At 44.8% G+C, this 24782-nt stretch overlaps 1 protein-coding gene across 1 annotated transcript; it reads right to left on the bottom strand.

Annotated features, from left to right (window-relative positions):
- Positions 1-720: 720 nt before the first annotated feature.
- Positions 721-22912, bottom strand: LOC311128918 (tubulin monoglutamylase TTLL4-like). Its single transcript, XM_084161153.1, has 18 exons — positions 22784-22912; positions 18887-18972; positions 18695-18749; positions 13583-13701; positions 13235-13345; positions 13032-13108; positions 10116-10310; positions 9815-9897; positions 9475-9603; positions 9236-9358; positions 8759-8857; positions 3179-3313; positions 2834-2947; positions 2426-2516; positions 1840-2047; positions 1521-1588; positions 1327-1391; positions 721-1173 (listed from the first exon to the last, which is right to left on the bottom strand). The coding sequence occupies exons 2-18, from the start codon at positions 18948-18950 to the stop codon at positions 1020-1022; spliced, it is 1890 nt and encodes a 629-aa protein (XP_084017279.1). The 5' UTR covers positions 18951-18972; positions 22784-22912; the 3' UTR covers positions 721-1019.
- Positions 22913-24782: the final 1870 nt, after the last annotated feature.

The raw sequence follows: 24782 nt of genomic DNA, 5'->3' as shown, positions 1-24782 counted from the left end.
CCATAGTTAGTACCAAGGGCTGACTGCAGAGAGATACCCACCCCATAGTTAGTACCAAGGGCTGACTGCAGAGAGATACCCACCCCATAGTTAGTACCAAGGGCTGACTACAGAGAGATACCCACCCCATAGTTAGTACCACGAATGAACTGTAAACACATCTAGGGGTGGAATCTGATTGGACGTGTTACTACGCAGACATGGTTCCCCTCAGCCAATTGGCCAAAGTTGCTGTCTGTCCAACCGGTCCAGAGAGAAGCCCCTTCCTCCCCTATCCAGCTCCATCACTCCACAATATGGAAACGCCATCAGAAAACTCTGTGATCTAAACAGTCATCAATTTGGCCAGTACATCACATCAGATACACCTGTTAGTTCCCCCCTCTCCACCTGTTAGTTCCCCCCTCTCCACCTGTTAGTTCCCCCCTCTCCACCTGTTAGTTCCCCCCTCTCCAGCTGTTAAGTGTTCCCCCCTCTCCACCTGTTAGTTCCCCCCTCTCCACCTGTTAGTTCCCCCCTCTCCACCTGTTAGTGTTCCCCCCTCTCCACCTGTTAGTTCCCCCCTCTCCACCTGTTAGTTCCCCCCTCTCCACTTCTCCACCTGTTAGTTCCCCCCTCTCCACCTGTTAGTTCCCCCCTCTCCACTTCTCCACCTGTTAGTTCCCCCCTCTCCACTTCTCCACCTGTTAGTTCCCCCCTCTCCACTTCTCCACCTGTTAGTTCCCCCCTCTCCACTTCTCCAGCTGTTAGTGTTCTCCATCTCTCCAACTCCAGTTAAGACTATAGAGTGAAAAGTGAAATATACCTCCGCACCAAGAGAAGGGTTAGGGGAGAGCCTTGAGCACCCAGCAATGGTTGATAAACCCCCCCCCACACACACACACACACTATACACATCTCCTTCCCAAACTGTGAATGTGTGTGATGTTTGTGTGGTTCTTTTGGAAGCCCAAGGTGTCTAATCAACAGTGTTACGGTGCGGTTAGGATATCCCAGCTCCAGTGAGACAGCCTAACCCCCTAACCCCTAAGGGAGGGAGAGGGGCTGGGGGAGCCCAGGACGCCGATGTCTGGGAGGGAGGTGGTGACATTCTGCACCTCCCCGTTGAAACAGTACTCTTCCTGGTCTGGCTGGGACCTGGTTCTGTGGCTCACCACCACACTGGAACAGCGACTTATTTAGGAGAAAGAATGGAGAGAAATTCCTTGCGTCACTGTGTGTTAACAGAGTTAGTTCCTTTGAAAATATTGTGATCTGGTAAAAAAAGGCTGCCTAAAGAGGGTCTATGATGAACTCGACAAGGAGAGGGCGTGCGTCTCCACCTACCTCGATCTGATTGGCTCCTGCCTGGTGGGGTAATCAAACTTGGGAACGTAGGTCGACTTGGACCACTAGATAAAAAAAAAAACCAGAGAAAAACAACTTCTCAATAGTTTACAAACACAGCAGAGTAACTCCAGATAAATATAAAAACGAGCGTTTCTTTAAATGAACATCATTCACAGAGAGCCAATACTCACTATATGTGCAGGGTCCTCCGTACCCAGATGGACTCCTTTCTGACAGAAAGCCCTCAGCACACCGACTCCTAGGAACAAGACATAAGGAAACAACAGTAGCTGTTGGTGGACCTAGTGGTTACAGATGGAAGGGTAATGACTGAGCACTGAGCATTCAGCCACACAACCAACCGTACACACAGGGTGGATGTTCCAACTGGCACCCCCATTCCCTCTATAGTTCATTGCCCATTGGTCCTGGTCAAAAGAAGTGCACTATAAAGTGAAAAGGGTGCCAGTTGAGACGTATCCAGACAGACAGACAGACAGACCAACCTACCTTCACTCTTGTTCTGTCCATACTTGGTCTCCCACTGGTTGAGCAGGATGTTGAGGTAGCGCGGGTGTTCGAAGAAGCGTAGGTATCGTGAGGAGCAGTGGGAGGGGAACACCCGTTCAAACTCTCCCTTCCTGCTCAGCTCGTCCTCCGTCTCAGCCAGGACACGCACGTCCTCTGGAGTCATAACGTCCAGGATGGAGGAGGAGTCCTACAGAGAGAAAGGAACCAGAGGGTTCAGTGGGTCTTGAGGAACCAGGGGGTTCAGTGGGTCTTGAGGAACCAGGGGGTTCAGTGGGTCTTGAGGAACCAGAGGGTTCAGTGGGGTTTTATACATAGCTGGATTTCAGTGTTTCCCCTATATTAATATAAGCTCAGACTGACAAGTTACAGCATCGATCGTCTGAGAAACCTCCAAGGTAACTAGCTAGCTAGCTAGCTAGCTTGGAGTTCTGGACGCTTAACCAACCCGATCGGTAGAAGACCACAGGAAGACCTGGACTTGAACACACGTCGGACTTTACGACTTGAAGTCTGGGAAAGTTCCCAGTAGTTGCGTGGAGCATCTGACAGGGCTGCATGAACGTACCTGGTCTGCGAAGCACTGGCTCAGGTAGAAGGCCCGTTTGACTTTTTCATCAGTAGAAATATCTGGTCTGGTTCTCTCCCAGGTTCCTCCACTGAAAAACACACAACAGAACACAAACCAAGTCATTACACCAATCCACAAAGCAAAAACAATAAGATATTGATGAACACCACTATTGTCTTATGGGCTGTTGAGTGAGTCCAGTAGAAATTCCTAATTACTCCCTACCCCCTTCCACTTCAATGTTTACAGATCGGAAGGATCTAGAAAGGTATAAGCAGTGTAGTGACGGAGCCATATTGATTCCACCTTACAGATCTGCAAAGATCGATGGGTTAGGGCCAAGGGAAAGGGAAAGGGATGGAATCGGGACCGGCAGTGATCAGTGGTGTAATGACAGTGACTGACCTGCTGGCGGAGCTGCGCACCTCTCTCCGAGGCAGAACGAAACCCGCCAGGTTCAACACATCTCTGATCATCTGACCCTTAATGGCGACGTCCAGAGCTGTGTTGGAGTGGAGGCTGATAGAGAGAGAGGGAATGAAGGAGTGACAGAAGGACAGAGTGCAAACTGCAGGAATACACAGAGGGTCAGTAAGCCACAATCAGCGAGACTGATACGAGGCAGAACACTGCTCACACAATGCACAGGGTAAGGTGTTGTAATAAAACTAAAGCTGAATAGAAAATCCATAGTCTGAGGGGCATTTTTCCCCAAGTGTATTTTATCAGCTAGAATGATCCGTCTGTTACCTTGGAGATATATTGACCTCCAGCACCCAAGGCTTGAGGTTCTCATCCAGCATGACGTCAAAGCCAAACAGCTCATGGCAGCTGTAGGGGGAGCGCAGGTGCATCTTGACACGTGTGTTCACATACGTGTCAGACCTGATATATATAGAGAGACAAAAACAGATTATAATACATTTTTAAAAAATGCTCATACATGCTTATAACAAGTTTTAAAGCATTATACCTGCAGACTGTGGTAACAAGACATAATTCATTACTCAAAATGGGATACACATAATGCCACAGCTTCATTAAAAGACTTACGCCATAGATACTATAATTAGTGTTGTATTTAACTCTGTGACCATAGATACTACACTGAACAAAAACACTCAACATGTAAAGTGTTGGTCCCATGTTTTATGACCTGAAATAAAAAAGATCCCAGAACTTTCCCCATACACACAAAAAGCTTATTTCTCTCAAAATGTTGTGTAGAAATTTGTTCACATCCCTGTCAGTGGGCATTTCTCCTTTGCCAAGATAATCCATCCACCTGACAGGTGTGGCATATCAAGAAGCTGATTGAACAGCATGATCATTACACAGGTGCACCTTGTGCTGGGCACAATAAAAGGCCACTCTAAAATGTGCAGTTGTGTCACACAACACAATGCCACAGGTGTCTCAAGTTGAGGGAGCGTGCAATTGACATGCTGATTGCAGAAATGTCCAACGGAGCTGTTGCCAGAGAATTAAAAAAATGTTCATTTCTCGACCATAAGCTACCTCCAACGTCATTTTAGAGAATTTGGCAGTACATCCAACCAGCCTCACAACCGCAGACCATGTGTATGGCGTCGTGTGGGCGAGAGGTTTGCTGATGTCAACGTTGTTGACGGAGTGCCCCATGGTGGCAGTGGGGTTATGGTACGGGCAGGCATAAGCTACGGACAACGAACACAATTGCATTTTAATCGGTGGCAATTTGAATGCACAGAAATACTGTGACTAGATCCTGAGGCCCATTGTGACCAACAGATGCATATCTGTATTCCCAGTCATCTGAAATCCATAGATTAGGGGCCTATTGAATTTATTTCAATTGACTGATTTCCTCATATGAACTGTAACTCAGTAAAACCTTTGATATTGTTGCATGTTGTGTTAATATTTTTGTTCTGTATATAATAAGTGTTGTATTTAACTCGGACTTAGATACACTATAATACAGTGCTTTCAGAAAGTATTCATACCCCTTGACTTATTCCACATTTTGTTGTGTTACAGCCTGAATTCAAAATGGCTGAGAAAAACAACAATTTAGCAAATGTATTGAAAATTAAATACATAAATATTTAATTTAATCTACTGGTCAAAGGTTTTAGAACACCTACTCATTCAAGTTTTTTTTTCTTTATTTTGAATATTTTCTACATTGTAGAATAATAGTGAAGACATCAAAACTATGAAATAACACATATGGAATCATGTAGTAACCAAAAAAGTGTTAATCACATCAAAATATATTTTATATTTGAGATTCTTCAAATAGCCACCCTTTGCCTTGACAGCTTTGCACAATCTTGGCATTCTCTCAACCAGCTTCATGAGGTAGTCACCTGGAATGCATTTCAATTAACAGGTGTGCCTTCTTAAAAAGGTAATTTGTGGAATTTATTTCCTTCTTAATGCGTTTGAGCCAATCAGTTGTGTTTTGACAAGGTAGGGGTGGTATACAGAAGATAGCCCTATTTGGTAAAAGACCAAGTCCATATTATGGCAACAACAGCTCAAATAAGCAAAGAGAAACGACAGTCCATCATTACTTTAAGACATGAAGGTCAGTCAATACGGAACATTTCAAGAACTTTGAAAGTTTCTTCAAGTGCAGTCGCAAAAACCATCAAGCGCTATGATGAAACTGGCTCTCATGAGGACCGCCACAGGAATGGAAGACCCAGAGTTACCTCTGCTGCAGAGGATAAGTTCATTAGAGTTTCCAGCCTCAGAAATTGCAGCCCAAATAAATGCTTCAGAGTTCAAGTAACAGACACATCTCAACATCAACTGTTCAGAGGAGACTGCATGAAATCAGGCCTTCATGGTCGAATTGCTGCAAAGAAACCACTACTAAAAGGACACCAATAAGAAGAAGAGACTTGCTTGAGCCAAGAAACACAAGCAATGGACATTAGACTGGTGGAAATGTGTCCTTTGGTCTGGAGTCCAAATTGGAGATTTTTGGTTCCAACCGCCAAGTCTTTTTGAGACGCAGTGTGGGTGAACGGATGATCTCCGCATTGGTCTTTCCCACCGTAAAGCATGGAGGAGGAGGTGTTATGGTGCTTTGCTGGTGACACTGTCTGTGATTTATTTAGAATTCAAGGCACACTTAACCAGCATGGCTACCACAGCATTCTGCAGCGGGACTATCATTTGTTTTTCAACAGGCTGTGTAAGGGCTATTTTACCAAGAAGAAGAGTGATGGAGTGCTGCATCAGATGACCTGGCCTCCACAATCACCCGACCTCAACCAAATTGAGATGGTTTGGGATGAGTTGGACCGCAGAGTGAAGGAAAAGAAGCCAATAAGTGCTCAGCACATGTGGGAACTCCTTCAAGGACTGTTGGAAAAGCATTCCAGGTGAAGCTGGTTGAGATAATGCCAAAAAGTGCAAAGCAGTCATCAAGGCAAAGGGTGCTATTTGAAGAATCTCAAATATATTTTTGATTTGTTTAACACTTTTTTGGTTAATACATGATTCCATGTGTGTTATTTCATAGTTGATGTCTTCACTATTATTCTACAATGTAGACAATAGTCAAAATAAAGAAAACCCTTGAATGAGTAGGTGTTCTAAAACTTTTGACCGGAAGTGTAAGTATTCACACCGCTGAGTATGTACTTTGTAGAAGCGCTTTTGGCGCGGATTACAGCTTTGAGTCGTCTTGGGTAGGTCTGTATCAGCTTTGCACATCTGGATTTGGGGATTTTCTGCCATACCTCCTTGAAGATTTTGTCAAGCTCTGTTAATTTAAATGGGGCCAAGCGGGGAACAGCAATCTTCAAGTCACACATTTTCAAATGGGATTCAAGTCTGGGCTTTGGCTGGGCCACTCAAGGACTTTCACATTCTAGTACTGAAGCCATTCCAGCATTGCTTTGGGTGTAGGCTTGGGGTCATTGTCCTGTTGGAATGTAAGTCTTTGCCCCAGTCTAAGGTCGTTTGCACTCTGAAGCGGGTTCTCATCAAGGATTTGCCTGTATTTGGCTCCATTCATTGTTCCCTCTATCCTGACCAGTCTACCAGTCCCTGCTGCTGAAAATCATCCCCATAGCATGATGCTGCCACCACACTTCACGATGGTGTTAGACGGATGATGAGCGGTGCCTGCTTTACTCCAGGCCAAGAGTTACATTTTTGTCTCATCAGACCACAGAATCTTTTGCCTTATGCTCAAGTCTATCAGGTGCCTTTTTGCAAACTCCAGGCGTGCTGTCATGTGCCTTTTTCTCAGGAGTGGGTTCCGTCTGGCCTCTCTCCCATAAAGCCCAGATCGGTGAAGTGCTGTAGAGACTGCTGTCCTCCCATCTCAGCCAAGGAACTCTGTAGTTGTGTCAGAGTGGTCATTGGGTTCTTTGGTCACCTCCCTGACCAAGGTCCTTCTTTCCCGGTTGATCAGTTTGGTCGGACGGCCAGCTCTAGGCAGAGTCTGGGTAGTTCATATCTTTTCAATTTCCCAATGATGGAAACCACTGTGTTCTTGGAAAGTTTTTCAATACACAAAAAAAATTGTTCCATACCCTTCCCCAGATATATGCCTCATCACGCGATCTACGGACAGTTCCTTGGTATAGTTTCTGCTCTGTCAACTGCGGGACCTTATACAGTACCTTAAGAAAGTATTCATACCCCTTTACTTTTTCCACATTTTGTTGTGTTACAGCTTGAATTTCAAATGGATTAAATTGAGATTCTGTGTCACTGGCCTACAGACAATACCCCATAATGTCGAAGTGGAATTATGTTTTTAGACTTAAAAAATAAAAATAAAAAGCTGAAATGTCTTGAGTAAATAAGTATTGAACCCCATTCAGGCAATCCTAAATAAGTTCAGGAGTAAAAATGTGCTTAACAAGTCACATAATAAGTTGCATGGACTCACTCTGTGTGCAATAATAGTGTTGAATATGATTTTTGAATGACTACCTCATCTCTGTACCCCACACATACAATTATCTGTAAGGTCCCTCAGTCGAGCAGTGAATTTCAAACACAGATTCAACCACAAAGACCAGGGAAGTTTTCAAATGCCTTGCAAAGAAGGGCACCTATTGGTAAAAAAAAAAAAGAAAACAGACATTGAATATCCCTTTGAGCATGGTATAATTACACTTTGGATGGTGTATCAATACACCCAGTCACTACAAAGACACAGGCGCCCTTCCTAACTCAGTTGCCGGAGAGGAAGGAAACCGCTCAGGGATATCACCATGAGGCCAATGGTGACTTTAAAACAGTTACAGAGTTTAATGGCTGTGATAGGAGAAAACTGAGGATGGATCAACAACATTGTAGTTACTCCACAATAATAACCTAAATGACAGAGTGAAAAGAAGGAAGCCTGTACAGAATAAAAATATTACAAAACATGCATCCTGTTTGCAATAAGGCACTAACGTAAAAACAGCAATAAATGTAGCAAATAAATGAACTTAATGTCCTGAATACAAAGCGTTATGTTTGGGGCAAATCCAACACAACACATCACTGAGTACCACTCTTTATATTTTCAAGCATGGTGGTGGCTGCATCATGTTATGGGGATGCTTATCCCCAAAAACTCCCTAGTCCTTGCCACTGACAAGAATAAATGGAATACAGCTAAGCACAGGCAAAATCCTAGAGGAAAACCTGGTTCAGTCTGCTTTCCACCAGACACGGAGACAAATTCACCTTTCAGCAGGACAATAAATTAAAACGCATGGACAAATCTACACTGGAGTTGCTTACCAAGAAGATATTAAATGTTGCCGAGTGGCCTAGTTACAGTTTTGACTTAAATTGGCTTGAAGATCTATGGCAAGACATGAAAATGGCTGTCTAGCAATGATCAACAACCAACTTGAGAGAGCTTGAAGAATTGTTTAAAGATGTTAAAATATTGTACAATCCAGGTGTGCAAAGCTCTTAGAAATTTACCCAGAAAGATACACCTGTAATCACTGCCAAAGGTGATTCTAACATGTATTGCCTTAGGGGTGTGAATACTTATTTAATGTAATATTTCTGCATTTAATTTTCAATAAATTAGCAAAAATGTCTAAAAACATGTTTTCACTGTCATTATGGGGCATTGTGTGTCGTCCGGGATTGGCCGGTGTAGGCCGTCATTGTAAATAAGTATGTTCTTAACTGACTTGCCTAGTTAAATAAAAGGTTAAATAAAAGGTTAAATAAAATAAAAGATGGGTGAGGAAATAAATATGTAATCCATTTTGAATTCAGGCTGTAACACTACAATGTGGAATAAGTCAAGGTGGATGAATACTTTCAGAAGGCGCTGGAAGTGTAGTATTTCATTCTGTGACCTACGCAATGATGGTCTTCATGACGATGTCCTTGATCTTCTCCCAGATCAGCGTAGTGTTGACCCCCCTGGAACCTAGGTACTGCCACAATGCCTTCAGAGCCCTGACACACACAGACACACACACACACACGGGGACACACACACACACACGGGGACACACACACACACGGACACACACACACACACACAGGACAGATACACACACACACACACACAGGACAGATACACACACACACACACGGGGACACACACACACACACACACACACGGGGACACACACACACGGGGACACACACACACACACACACACACGGGGACACACACACACACACACACACACACGGGACACACACACAAACACGGGGACACACACACAAACACGGGGACACACACACACGGGGACACACACACATTAGTCCATCTGTCCAATGAAAAAGCCTTGTTATCTGCTAACATAAGCCCATCCCGTCCTCGCTCACCACTTGTGCCCCTGGCAGGCCTTGTCACTGTCGTTGCTCTGATACTCGGAGTTCTTCTTGTTCACGCTGTAGTTTGTCAGGTGCATGAACTTGTTGCTAAGGCTTTTCATGGAAGAGGAATATCTACACAAAACAACCCAATCACTGTTATAAAGCATCATATCTTCTGGCTTCAACTAAAGTGTAACCAAACATTATCAAAAGATGGAGATGATGATGATGATGATCAGGTGACGTACCTGACGCTGGCGAAGCGGACAAGTCCGTCTTGGAAGACGTAAACACGGAGCGGGTCGTAAGATGACACGTACACATAGATACGCAGGTCAAACTTATTCCCACTGATGAGGTAGGGCTTGTGAAGATACCTGAGAGATAACACAAAACAACATTCAGAAAAGACCTTGAGACAATAGCATGTTGTTATCATAACCCAGTTCAGTTTACTGGTCAAATCACACTAGCCTGGTCCCAAATGGTCAGAAGCTGGCAAGACAGCACAAACCGATATGGGACCAGGCTACAATCCCATTCACACCACTAGGAGAAGGGTCTGTCATTCCCAGGCAGTTTACGTACTTCTGCACCAGCAGTGGTCTCTTGCGCGGCATCTGACTCCACTTGTGAATAACCTGGATCCCAATACCCCGAGCAGACGCAGGCTAGGGCAACAGGAGAGAGAGAGAGAGAGAGAGAGAGAGGAGGAAATATACCAAGAGGGAATTATATTACATTGATCAAGACTAGAGCTCGTCTCACTATACATACAGTACTAATACACATCCCAATACATCCACTTCAGAAGAAACACCAAGGCTATGTCCCAAATGGTAACCCATTAACTTTTGGCCATTTCAGACGCAGTCTACTAACCACCTACCGGTTTGATGATCCATTTCTGCCTGCTACCACGGTCCTCCCAGGCCTTCCTCAGCAGCTTGATGTCCTGAGGGAGAACGAAGGAGCGGGGGAAGAAGCTGAACTCCCTCTTACCAAACTGAGCCTGCATCTTAGACAGGTTCCTCCACAGACGATCCTTACGACCTATCTGGAACGAGCCGGGGAAGTGGTTCAACTGAAAAGAGACAGAAAAAAAAACAGAGAGAGAGAATTAACAACAACAAAAAACAGCACAAACTAGAATGCTATTTGGCCACAAACAGAGAGTACACAGTGGCAGAATACCTGACCACTGTGACTGACCCAAACTTAAGGAAAGCTTTGACTATGTACAGACTCATTGAGCATAGCCTTGCTATTGAGAAATGCCACCGTAGGCAGACCTGGCTCTCAAGAGAAGACAGGCTATGTGCACACTGCCCACAAAATGAGGTGGAAACTGAGCTGCACTTCCTAACCTCCTGCCAAATGTATGAGCATATTAGAGACACATATTTCCCTCAGATTACAGCGATCCACAAAGAATTCGAAAACAAACCCAATTTTGATAAACTCCCTTATCTACTGGGTGAAAAACCACAGTGTGCCATCACAGCTGCAATATTTGTGACCTGTTGCCACATGAAAAGGGCAACCAGTGAAGAACAAACACCATTTAAATACAACTCATATTTATGTAGATTTTCCCTTTTTTACTTTAACCATTTGCACATCGTTACAACACTGTATAGAGACAATGACATTTAAAATGTCTATTCCTTCTGAACTTTGAGTGTAATGTTTACTGTACATTTTTTGTTTACTATCTACTTCACTTGCTTTGGCAATGTTAACACACGTTTCCCATGCCAATAAAGCCAATGTTAACACACGTTTCCCATGCCAATAAAGCCAATGTTAACATACGTTTCCCATGCCAATAAAGCCAATGTTAACACACGTTTCCCATGCCAATAAAGCCAATGTTAACACACGTTTCCCATGCCAATAAAGCCAATGTTAACATACGTTTCCCATGCCAATAAAGCCAATGTTAACACACGTTTCCCATGCCAATAAAGCCAATGTTAACACACGTTTCCCATGCCAATAAAGCCAATGTTAACACACGTTTCCCATGCCAATAAAGCCAATGTTAACATACGTTTCCCATGCCAATAAAGCCAATGTTAACACACGTTTCCCATGCCAATAAAGCCAATGTTAACATACGTTTCCCATGCCAATAAAGCCAATGTTAACACACGTTTCCCATGCCAATAAAGCCAATGTTAACACACGTTTCCCATGCCAATAAAGCCAATGTTAACATACGTTTCCCATGCCAATAAAGCCAATGTTAACACACGTTTCCCATGCCAATAAAGCCAATGTCAACACACGTTTCCCATGCCAATAAAGCCAATGTCAACACACGTTTCCCATGCCAATAAAGCCAATGTTAACACACGTTTCCCATGCCAATAAAGCCAATGTTAACACACGTTTCCCATGCCAATAAAGCCAATGTTAACACACGTTTCCCATGCCAATAAATCCAATGTTAACACACGTTTCCCATGCCAATAAAGCCAATGTTAACACACGTTTCCCATGCCAATAAAGCCAATGTTAACACACGTTTCCCATGCCAATAAAGCCAATGTCAACACACAATTCCCATGCCAATAAAGCCAATGTTAACACACGTTTCCCATGCCAATAAAGCCAATGTTAACATACGTTTCCCATGCCAATAAAGCCAATGTTAACATACGTTTCCCATGCCAATAAAGCCAATGTTAACACACGTTTCCCATGCCTATAAAGCCAATGTTAACACACGTTTCCCATGCCAATAAAGCCAATGTTAACACACGTTTCCCATGCCAATAAAACCTTTAAATTGAATTTGGAGAGAGAGCGAGAGCGCACAACAGTCAGGCAAATCACAGCTAAATTGAAACAAAAAGATTAATAGATTGAATCAATAATAATAATAAAAATCAATAGCATTATTCTTGTTTGGCTGGTACAGGGCTACAGACTAACATTCCCCCCGGTGTCACTAACTTCTTCAGTTGGTGGCACCGAACTTTTTATTTTATTTTTAGCAGCGTCACACAATAGAATACATTTGAGTCTTCTAAAGTAATTCACACTGCTTTACCAAGAAGTGTAAGACTACCGAGATGGTATTCAATAAACAAGATGTTACATCTAACAGGTCCAAGCAGGAATGCAGAATACCAAGATATTTTGACATGCAAGCTAATCCAGTGATTGTCATGAATTCTTGACTGACAAATTAGGCTATATCTTTTGTATTTTTTTGTTCAATTGAGATGAATTCAATTATTTATATATACACACTAGACTGATATAACCGGCTAACATAAACCCTGATATAGACCTAAATCAAATTGGTGCTAATTCACTACCTGAGGAAGCTATACAATGCGCAATTTTGTGCGCGCCGTATTTTAAAGCCCCTATGAGATATCTTTATTTGTAAAACAGTGTGCTTTGAGTTCAATAATGATCGCTGAGACCTCTTTAATTGGATTTTTAAATGTTATACAATTGCGAGGGGCCCATGAGGGGGGGGGGGGGAAGAGTGAGAGGCTCACTCATTACAGCAGTCGGCACCCAGCGAAACAGGAAGGCACAGCGGCAGGGAAGGCACTTTTATTACAGGAATCATGAGGATAATGCACAGCCAGGTCAAAGGGTTGCAAAATGGGACTCAAATGGTGGCAGTCAAGAGCCCTGGGCTGGTGCTCTTGTCTAGCCTGGTCCCATATGTTTGTGCTATCTTGCCAACTCCTATGGCATGACAATAACCATATACGTTGTCAAGATGGCACAAACAGATCTGGCACCAGGCTAGCTTTTGTCCAGTCCTGCCTCCTCTCACCTTCTGGTATTCCCTGATGGCCTTGAACCCAGGGGACTTCATATGGTGACCCCAGCAGCCAAGCCAATCATGACTTTCTGCAACAACAATAATTTTTATTTTGTTTTTTAATGATGTTTCATTTTTCACACAAATATCAACATACAGGATCTCTTTATATTTCAATAGGTACGAGCTAGAAACAGGGTTGAGGAGTAACTCACCCTTGGTGACTTTGAAGTGTGACCTGGCGATGGTGTGTTTGACCACGGCGGGAGTCACAGCGCTCATCTTCCATTTGAGCAGCTTCCTCTGCTCCGGTGGCAGGGGCTCCACTGAAACACAGCTACAACTTAGGGCTACGGGGCTACGGGACTACGGGACTAGGGGACTACGGGGCTACGGGACTGCGGGACTGCGGGATTACACAGTACCATACGGATAGAGGGCAGCAATCTCTCTACACATGGAGGATGGGGAGGTTGAGGGCAGTGTTAAGGCTTTTGATCTCAACAAGGACGTAAAAAATATATGTGTGTACCATTGGTCAACATGGTAAAGCCGTGTCTTACCTCTCTGGTTGGCAGTGCTGAAGTACAGAGTGGGGGGGAGAAGGGGGAACATGCTGGGGACCAGAGCTGGCTTCAGCTCCCCCTCGGAGTCAGGGCTCGTCGGCTCCTCATCCGCTATGCTGGAAAAGTAACACACACTGGCATTACAACACACTGGCATTACAACACACTGGCATTACAACACACTGGCATTACAACACACTGGCGGCATTACAACACACTGGCGGCATTACAACACACTGGCATTACAACACACTGTGGCATTACAACACACTGTGGCATTACAACACACTGTGGCATTACAACACACTGTGGCATTACAGCACACTGGCATTACAACACACTGTGGCATTACAACACACTGGCATTACAACACACTGGCATTACAACACACTGTGGCATTACAACACACTGTGGCATTACAACACACTGGCATTACAACACACTGTGGCATTACAACACACTGTGGCATTACAACACACTGTGGCATTACAACACACTGGCATTACAACACACTGTGGCATTACAACACACTGGCATTACAACACATTGTGGCATTACAACACACTGTGGCATTACAACACACTGTACATCACAGTGGCATTACAACACACTGGCATTACAACACTGTGGCATTACAACACACTGGCATTACAACACACTGTGGCATTACAGTAACATTACAACACACTGTACAACACACTGGCATTACAACACACTGGCATTACAACACAGTGGCATTACATCACAGTGGCATTACAACACACTGGCATTACAACACACTGGCATTACAACACACTGGCATTACATCACAGTGGCATTACAACACACTGTACATTACAACACACTGTGGCATTACAACACACTGTGGCATTACAACACACTGGCATTACAACACACTGGCATTACAACACACTGTGGCATTACAACACACTGTACATCACAGTGGCATTACAACACACTGGCATTACAACACTGTGGCATTACAACACACTGGCATTACAACACACTGGCATTACAACACACTGTGGCATTACAGTAACATTACAACACACTGTACAACACACTGGCATTACAACACACTGGCATTACAACACAGTGGCATTACATCACAGTGGCATTACAACACACTGGCATTACAACACACTGTACATCACAGTAACATTATAACACACTGTACATCACAGTAACATTACAACACACTGTACATCACAGTGGCATTACAACACAGTGGCATTACAACACAGTGGCATTACAACACACTGGCATTACAACACACTGGCATTACAACACACTGGCATTACATCACAGTGGCATTACAACACACTGGCATTACATCACAGTGGCATTACAACACACTGTGGCATTACAACACACTGGCATTACAACACACTGGCATTACAACACACTGTGGCATTACAACACACTGTGGCATTACAACACACTGGCATTACAACACACTGGCATTACAACACACTGTGGCATTACAACACACTGTGGCATTACAACACACTGTGGCATTACAACACACTGTGGCATTACAACACACTGTGGCATTACATCACAGTGGCATTACAACACACAGTGGCATTACAACACACAGTGGCATTACAACAGAGTAACATTAGAACACACTGTACATCACAGTGGCATTACAACACACTGTACATCACAGTGGCATTACAACACACTGTACATTACAACACACTGTGGCATTACAACACACTGTACATCACAACACACTGTGGCATTACAACACACTGTACATCACAACACACTAACACACAGCGGCATTAGAACACACACACAGTAACACCGTAACAGTGGCATTAGAACACTCAGTAACACAGTGGCATTATAACACAGTGGCATTAGAACACTCAGTAACACAGTGGCATTAGAACACTCAGTAACACAGTGGCATTAGAACAGAGTAACATTAGAACACTCAGTAACACAGCGGCATTAGAACACTCAGTAACACAGTGGCATTAGAACACTCAGTAACACAGTGGCATTAGAACACTCAGTAACACAGTGGCATTAGAACAGAGTAACATTAGAACACTCAGTAACACAGCGGCATTAGAACACTCAGTAACACAGTGGCATTAGAACACTCAGTAACACAGCGGCATTAGAACACTCAGTAACACAGTGGCATTAGAACACAGTGGCATTAGAACACTCAGTAACACAGTGGCATTAGAACACTCAGTAACACAGTGGCATTAGAACACTCAGTAACACAGCGGCATTAGAACACTCAGTAACACAGTGGCATTAGAACACTCAGTAACACAGTGGCATTAGAACACTCAGTAACACAGTGGCATTAGAACACTCAGTAACACAGCGGCATTAGAACACTCAGTAACACAGTGGCATTAGAACACAGTAACATTAGAACACTCAGTAACACAGTGGCATTAGAACACAGTGGCATTAGAACACTCAGTAACACAGTGGCATTAGAACACTCAGTAACACAGTGGCATTAGAACACTCAGTAACACAGTGGCATTAGAACACTCAGTAACACAGTGGCATTAGAACACTCAGTAACACAGTGGCATTAGAACACAGTGGCATTAGAACACTCAGTAACATTAGAACACTCAGTAACACAGTGGCATTAGAACACAGTGGCATTAGAACACTCAGTAACATTAGAACACTCAGTAACATTAGAACACTCAGTAACACAGTGGCATTAGAACACAGTAACATTAGAACACTCAGTAACACAGTGGCATTAGAACACAGTAACATTAGAACACTCAGTAACACAGTGGCATTAGAACACTCAGTAACACAGTGGCATTAGAACACTCAGTAACACACAGTGGCATTAGAACACTCAGTAACACAGTGGCATTAGAACACTCAGTAACATTAGAACACTCAGTAACACAGTGGCATTAGAACACAGTAACATTAGAACACTCAGTAACACAGTGGCATTAGAACAGAGTAACATTAGAACACTCAGTAACACAGTGGCATTAGAACACTCAGTAACACATTGGCATTAGAACACTCAGTAACACACAGCGGCATTGGAACACACTAATATTAGAACACAATGTAACACAGTGGCATTAGAACACACTAACACTCAGTGGCATTAGAACACAATGTAACAGTGACATTAGAACACACCGTGGTATTAGAACAAACATACCGTAACCCACAGTGGCATTAGAACACACCGTGGCATTAGAACACACAGTAACATACCGTAACCCACCGTGGCATTAGAACACACAGTAACACCGTGGCATTAGAACACAGAGGCTTTAAAACAGGGAGGATGCAATAAATCATCCTAACAGCGAACACTGGGAATATTATCAAACACACACAGACTGTAGCTACACTTGTTGAACGTCACAACATAAATCCCTGACGAGTTTCTCAACAGGTTTCTTCTTCCATTTTGCCACCGTGCCAGACACAGACAACACGCCTACTTCCTGGTCATACAGATCCACAGAGGGGGGTCAAACAACATGCCTACTTCCTGGTCATACAGATCCACAGAGGGGGGTCAAACAACAAGGCTAGTTGGCACCTAGCAGGTCCACAGAGGGGGGGGGGGGGGGGGGGGGGGTCAAACAACAAGGCTAGTTGGTACCTAGCAGGTCCAGAACAGAGGGGGTCAAACAACAAGGCTAGTTGGTACCTAGCAGGTCATTTTTGCCCGGAGTATGCTCAGCCATGTCTTTGGAATGACAGGAGACATTCGGTAAAAAAAAAAAAAAAAAGGAGTCTATATTAAACCAAACCAATACAACACCATCAAGATCAATACAACACCATCAAGATCAATACAACACCATCAAGATCAAATCAAACCCATTCTGTTACAACAGTCTTCCTCCTAATCATCTTCAAACAAAGTACAATCTGATCAACTAAAAACAATTGTCTGATAATGGCAATTATCTGGGCAAAGAATTTAACAACAAAACTCACATGACAGTCATGTGGGCTGCTGTTCTACTGGTCTGGATCGGTTCTGTTCTACTGGTCTGGATCGGTTCTGTTCTACTGGTCTGGATCGGTTCTGTTCTAGTGGTCTGGATCTGTTCTGTTCTAGTGGTCTGGATCTGTTCTAGTGGTCTGGATCTGTTCTAGTGGTCTGGATCTGTTCTACTGGTCTGGATCTGTTCTGTTCTACTGGTCTGGATCTGTTCTGTTCTACTGGTCTGGATCTGTTCTGTTCTACTGGTCTGGATCTGTTCTGTTCTACTGGTCTGGATCTGTTCCGTTCTACTGGTCTGGATCTGTTCCGTTCTACTGGTCTGGATCTGTTCCGTTCTACTGGTCTGGATCTGTTCTGTTCTACTGGTCTGGATCTGTTCTGTTCTACTGGTCTGGATCTGTTCTGTTCTACTGGGAGTGAATGGCATTGACTTGGAGATAACACAGTTGTGGTCAAAAGTTGAGAGAATGACACAAGTACTGGTCTTCAAAGTTCGCTGCTTCAGTGTTTTTAGATATTTTTGTCAGATGTTACTATGGTATACTGAAGTATAATTACAAGCATTCCATAAGTGTCAAAGGCTTTTATTGACAATTACATTAAGTTTATGCAAAGAGTCAATATTTGCAGTGTTGACCCTTCTTTTTCAATAAGCCTTTTTTTTTTTTCCCCCCCAGAGGTCGCTCTGTGTCAAGTGTACAGATTAACAACACGAGTTCCTGGCATTGTAAACAATATTATCTATAACTAACTGAACCTTCTGTTAAACTCAAATGATACCTAGATGACAGGTCTGAAACCATGATGGGAAATATAGCCTACCCTCTGGTCCGTTTCAGATTCATTTCATGACCCAGGTGAATTTGTGGTCTGACAGATAACCAAAAACAGACTTGACATCATTGTCACAATATAGCCCATCACGTTTATATTCTAAAAACTTTACGTCATCTTTTTCCCTTTCAATACATCTCTATACGGACAAAACCTTAGAAACCAGAAGGGTTTCAATAGACTCATTGTAACAAACATAGTAATTAAAAATCCACAAAGTATTTCGAACAATTTCAAAATGATTTGATCAACATTTAACAATACAGAAAAGCCAAAGCTATGAAACTTACCGGACGGGCATGGAGGCTGTGGACGAGGCATCGCTCATGGAGGAGCAGTCAGACCCTTCGGAGGAGAAACAGGGTATCGTATTGGATTCATTATGTTAGCCTAGCTATAGCCGTCCAATTAAATGGTGTCATTTTTCACATGTCTAGATGAGGGGTTAAATGAATAGTTAAAGGGGTCTTCCTCCTCCTCACCATCATCATCATCATCACCACCGCAGTCATTCTCCAGCTCGTCATCAGGAACCTCGTCTTCCATTCCGTCTCCATCACTCTCTGGACTGTGTGGACAGACAGGGAAAATAAACCTGAAAGACTTCAAGCAAGACACCCGATAGTGAAAAGCTTTTCACAATAACCTATCACTCACCGAGTTCCCTAGACAACACAGAGGACTGTATGGACAGACATGACATAATGTTACTCTCTAAGCCCAAATATTACAAAGCAAGACTCTTAGCCTATATTTAGCTTCCAAAAATCGGGATTAATTCCTCCTCATATCACCCACTTTGAACTCGATAGAAATGTGACAACACAATAAATGTACTGGTGATCTACTTAAAGGGATCCTTCTGGATGTTGGCAATGAGGCCCTTTCTCTACTTCCCCAGAGTCTGATCAACTCATTTTTACATTTACATTTTAGTCATTTAGCAGACGCTCTTATCCAGAGCGATTTACAGTTCGTGAGTGCATACATTTTCATACTGGCCCCACCCCGTGGGAAACGAACCCACAACCCTGGCGTTGCAAGTGCCATGCTCTACCAACTGAGCTACAGGGGACTACATCTGGATACCGTTTGTATGTCTCTGTGTCCAGTACGAAGGACGTTAGAGGCAGTTAGCGATCCAATGCTAACTAGCGTTAGCACGATGAAGAAGTCTATGGCCTACGCTAGCAGATACCCACAGGGCTCCATTTTAACAAACCAATGGTCAATCTAAGCGCAGGCGGTAGCGCTATAGGTTCAGGGGTGTGTCAGAAATATTTTTGGGGCGGGGCTTTGATGAATAAACAAGTTGTGGGTGTGTCGAGGCTTGGCCCCTCACTGGCCAATCAGAACGTGCGTCAATGGCGAAATATGTGGTTGATTCAAGTTGTGTATTTACAGTCTTATGTATTGCTTGGAATCAACTCCACTACTAAATGTTAGTCCTTTATAGTTTGTTAAATAGCTTAAATAAATTAAAATAACAAAATGTAGACCCATCTTTGCTAAATACGTTAACTTGAACCCATTTGCAGTCCACATTGTTCTAAGTACTTGCATGGCTTCAATAGCATTCACACTGATATAGGGGCTAGGCCTACTGTAAATTACATTATAGCTGAGCATGGACATGCCAAACATAGTCAATAAGCAAGATTAAATAAATTATTGATAAGGCTTAAAAAGAGAAAGAATAATTCTAATCAAAACAACAACTTGTTTTAAAATAGGCTGTGTCACACTTCCAGGCACCATAATTGCTTCCCGAGGGCATATCATATTAAAACAACCCAGACTACGAAGGGTTTCACAGTAGCTGGACAAAGATCCAATATAAAGAGAAAGGGAGAATATCCACTCACCGTTACACTGCTCCCAAATCATGTTCTATGAACATAAAATCGGAACCATCTTACAGATCAGATCGCATTCACACATCTCCAAGCGGACGTTTGAACCATAATACCAGGAAGGTGAATCATTCTAATAAGTTTGGTTGTAATAAAATTAAAATTAAAAACAAGCAAAACAAACAAAAGAAATGTAATGATATCCTAAAATCTCTAGGATTAAAAAAGAAATGCATTGTTGTTGAAACAGCCTTCATTATAGTAGACCTGAGGAGTTTTGAACATATCAAAAACGGAAAACAAGCCATTTTTACAGGTTACAGATAACTTCTAAATACAAGGTTTCACCTATTCACTGGGGTTCTCATGTCTCATTTCATGATGGGAACGGACACGTAGCCTACATCGTGGAGGGGGTTTAACACACGTCCAAAATGGGACCTGCATGGCTAAAATACACTGCTCAAAAAAATTAAAAGGGAACACTTAAACAACACAATGTAACTCCAAGTCAATCACACTTCTGTGAAATCAAACTGTCCACTTAGGAAGCAACACTGATTGACAATACATTTCACATGCTGTTGTGCAAATGGAATAGACAACAGGTGGAAATTATAGGCAATTAGCAAGACACCCCCAATAAAGGAGTAGTTCTGCAGGTGTTGACCACAGACCACTCAGTTCCTATGCTTCCTGGCTGATGTTTTGGTCACTTTTGAATGCTGGCGGTGCTTTCACTCTAGTGGTAGCATGAGACGGAGTCTACAACCCACACAAGTGGCTCAGGTAGTGCAGCTCATCCAGGATGGCACATCAATGCGAGCTGTGGCAAGAAGGTTTGCTGTGTCTGTCAGCGTAGTGTCCAGAGCATGGAGGCGATACCAGGAGACAGCCCAGTACATCAGGAGACGTGGAGGAGGCCGTAGGAGGGCAACAACCCAGCAGCAGGACCGCTACCTCCGCCTTTATGCAAGGAGGAGCAGGAGGAGCACTGCCAGAGCCCTGCAAATTGACCTCCAGCAGGCCACAAATGTGCATGTGTCTGCTCAAACGGTCAGAAACAGACTCCATGAGGGTGGTATGAGGGCCCGACGTCCACAGGTGGGGGTTGTGCTTACAGCCCAACACCGTGCAGGACGTTTGGCATTTGCCAGAGAACACCAGGATTGGAAAATTCGCCACTGGCGCCCTGTGCTCTTCACAGATGAAAGCAGGTTCACACTGAGCACATGTGACAGACGTGACAGAATCTGGAGACGCCGTGGAGAACGTTCTGCTGCCTGCAACATCCTCCAGCATGACCGGTTTGGCGGTGGGTCAGTCATGGTGTGGGGTGGCATCCATGTGCTCCATGTGCTCGCCAGAGGTAGCCTGACTGCCATTAGGTACCGAGATGAGATCCTCAGACCCCTTGTGAGACCATATGCTGGTGCAGTTGGCCCTGGGTTCCTCCTAATACAAGACAATGCTAGACCTCATGTGGCTGGAGTGAGTCAGCAGTTCCTGCAAGAGGAAGGCATTGATGCTATGGACTGGCCCGCCCGTTCCCCAGACCTGAATCCAATTGAGCACATCTGGGACATCATGTCTCGCTCCATCCACCAACGCCATGTTGCACCACAGACTGTCCAGGAGTTGGCGGATGCTTTAGTCCAGGTCTGGGAGGAGATCCCTCAGGAGACCATCCCCCACCTCATCAGGAGCATGCCCAGGCGTTGTAGGGAGGTCATACAGGCACGTGGAGGCCACACACACTACTGAGCCTCATTTTGACTTGTTTTAAGGACATTACATCAAAGTTGGATCAGCCTGTAGTGTGGTTTTCCACTTTAATTTTGAGGGTGACTCCAAATCCAGACCTCCATGGGTTGATAAATTTGATTTCCATTGATAATTTGTGTGTGATTTTGTTGTCAGCACATTCAACTATGTAAAGAAAAAAGTATTTAATAAGATTATTTCATTCATTCAGATCTAGGGTGTGTTATTTTAGTGTTCCCTTAATTTTTTTGAGCAGTGTAAATAGGTAAATTGCTGAACATGGCGTTAGGGCTGGAGAATGCCAGTGATCCAGTTTTTACATGACAAAATTACAAACTAACATGCGTTTTTACACTGGCGCCGCCTTAACGCCAGCCGGAAATAGAACCCATAGACTGCCAGTCACTGCGCTAACGCTAGTTAGCAATTACGCTAGCGCTAGTTAGCAACGTCCTTCACACTGCACGCAGGGTCATAAAAATGGTATCCACGAGTTCACCTGACTCTGGGGATGTAGATAAAAGGATATATCACTTTCCCAGCGCTCAAAACATTACATTTTACATTTACGTCATTTAGCAGACGCTCTTATCCAGAGCGACTTACAGTTAGTGCATACATTATTCTTTTTAATTTTCATACCCCATGGGAATCGAACCCACAACCCTGGCGTTGCAAACGCCATGCTCTACCAACTGAGCTACCTCCCATGCTATGCCATCTAGTCTAACTATCGCCTGTAGTATGTGAGAGAGAACTGACCTGGAGAGCTGAGGTGACTCAGCCTGCTGTTCCTTCTCCAGGTCAGGTGGGGACTGGGAGGGGCTGTGGCTGTGGCTGTGGCCCCCCTGTAGAGACAGGACACTCCTCTCCAGGTCAGGTGGGGACTGGGAGGGGCTGTGGCCCCCCTGTAGAGACAGGACACTCCTCTCCAGGTCAGGTGGGGACTGGGAGGGGCTGTGGCCCCCCTGTAGAGACAGGACACTCCTCTCCTTGGTCAGGTGTATGGCAGATATCTGGGTGGTCACCGAGGTGACGGAAGGCCTCTGACTCTGAGTAGACCCTGAACCAGCCTCAGTGTTCTCTGGGATGGAACTAGGACTAGAACTAGCTGTGGCACTGGCCTGGGTAGGGGACTGGGTTGGAGTTATCTCTGCACTGGAACTAGCTGTGGCACTGGCCTGGGTAGGGGACTGGGTTGGAGTTATCTCTGCACTGGAACTAGCTGTGGCACTGGCCTGGGTAGGGGACTGGGTTGGAGTTATCTCTGCACTGGCACTGGCCTGGGTAGGGGACTGGGTTGGAGTTATCTCTGCACTGGCACTGGCCTGGGTAGGGGACTGGGTTGGAGTTATCTCTGCACTGGAACTAGCTGTGGCACTGGCCTGGGTAGGGGACTGGGTTGGAGTTATCTCTGCACTGGAACTAGCTGTGGCACTGGCCTGGGTAGGGGACTGGGTTGGAGTTATCTCTGCACTGGAACTAGCTGTGGCACTGGCCTGGGTAGGGGACCGGGTTGGAGTTATCTCTGCACTGGAACTAGCTGTGGCACTGGCCTGGGTAGGGGACTGGGTTGGAGTTATACCTGCATGGGGTAGAGGTGCAATGGAGGCTGTTGTGCTACTACTGTTTGTTGTGGTGTTGTTGTCAAGGCTGGAGGCCTCCATGGACACAGGAGAGACTGAAGGCTCCGTCTCCTGGTCTCTCTTAGTAAGGCAGAGTGGTACAGAGGGTTTGGCTGGAGCAGGGCTGTGGATGACTGACACAGAGCTGACAGAGCTAGTAGTCATACCTTTGTCCACCTTGACTGGATCCGTGCTGGACCCCGAGGGTCCAGTAGTAACTCCGTTAACAGTCTCGTTCCTGGGATGAGGGGTGACCGCGCTCCGTGACTGTGTCACCTTCCTCACAGCCTCAGTGAACTCCACCTCAGAGCTTGACTTCCTGATCCTCTCTGCCGGTGTGTTAGGAGGAGTTCCATGACTTCCATGGCCAGCAGCACAACACCCCAGCCTCTGGGTGTGGTCAGCCCCCTCCATGTCTGCTGCCACCAGGCTTTCAAACTGACATGGATCCTGGAGCCTCCAGATCTGATCCCGTGCCACGTCATTGTAGCGGGGTGATCTATCCTGAAAAGGCACTGTGTTGGGTGGGTGGGGTGATCTATCCTGAAAAGGCACTGTGTTGGGGGTGTGGTGTGTGAACTTAGTCTGGGTTTTACCGTCCCCATTGTCCCCCCCACGGCAATAGGAAGCTGACTGGGTCAGCTGGGACAAAGGTTTTGCTGAGTCTCTTGTCTGGGTAGTCTCCTGTCTGGGACGGGAAGGCACTTTACCCGTAGAGGGCCTCATAACCCCTTTGTTATGGCCTCTCAGTTTGCCACTGGTCCAGGGGACTGACTGGTTGGTGGGCATGCTGCTGCTGGTGGTGCTGCTGCTGGTGCTGGTGGTGGTGGTGCTGGTGGTGGTGGTGCTGGTGGTGGTGGTGCTTTCAGCAGGTTGTGACGCTGCGTTGTTCTGCGAGTCTGAGATGCGTTCTGTCTTTGGTGGAGATGGACAGGTGGGATAGGGAACAGGCTGGGGTGACACAGCCAAGCTCCAGCTGGGCCTATAGCTGTGAACGGTTGGCTCCAACACACCAGCGTTATGTCTGTATGAGATAACGTCAGCACTGGACAGCTGTGTACTCTTAGAGAGAACAGATGGTTGACAGCGACCATTAGCTAAATTAGCACCCACGCTACCAGGACGCTGTGGCTTGT

This window comes from Coregonus lavaretus (genome assembly GCF_964263955.1).
Source record: "Coregonus lavaretus genome assembly, chromosome: 5".
In the NCBI taxonomy this organism is placed as follows: Eukaryota; Metazoa; Chordata; class Actinopteri; order Salmoniformes; family Salmonidae; genus Coregonus; species Coregonus lavaretus.
The sequence above is the reverse complement of the archived record's forward strand: the minus strand, read 5'-3'. Positions and strand labels throughout refer to the sequence as shown.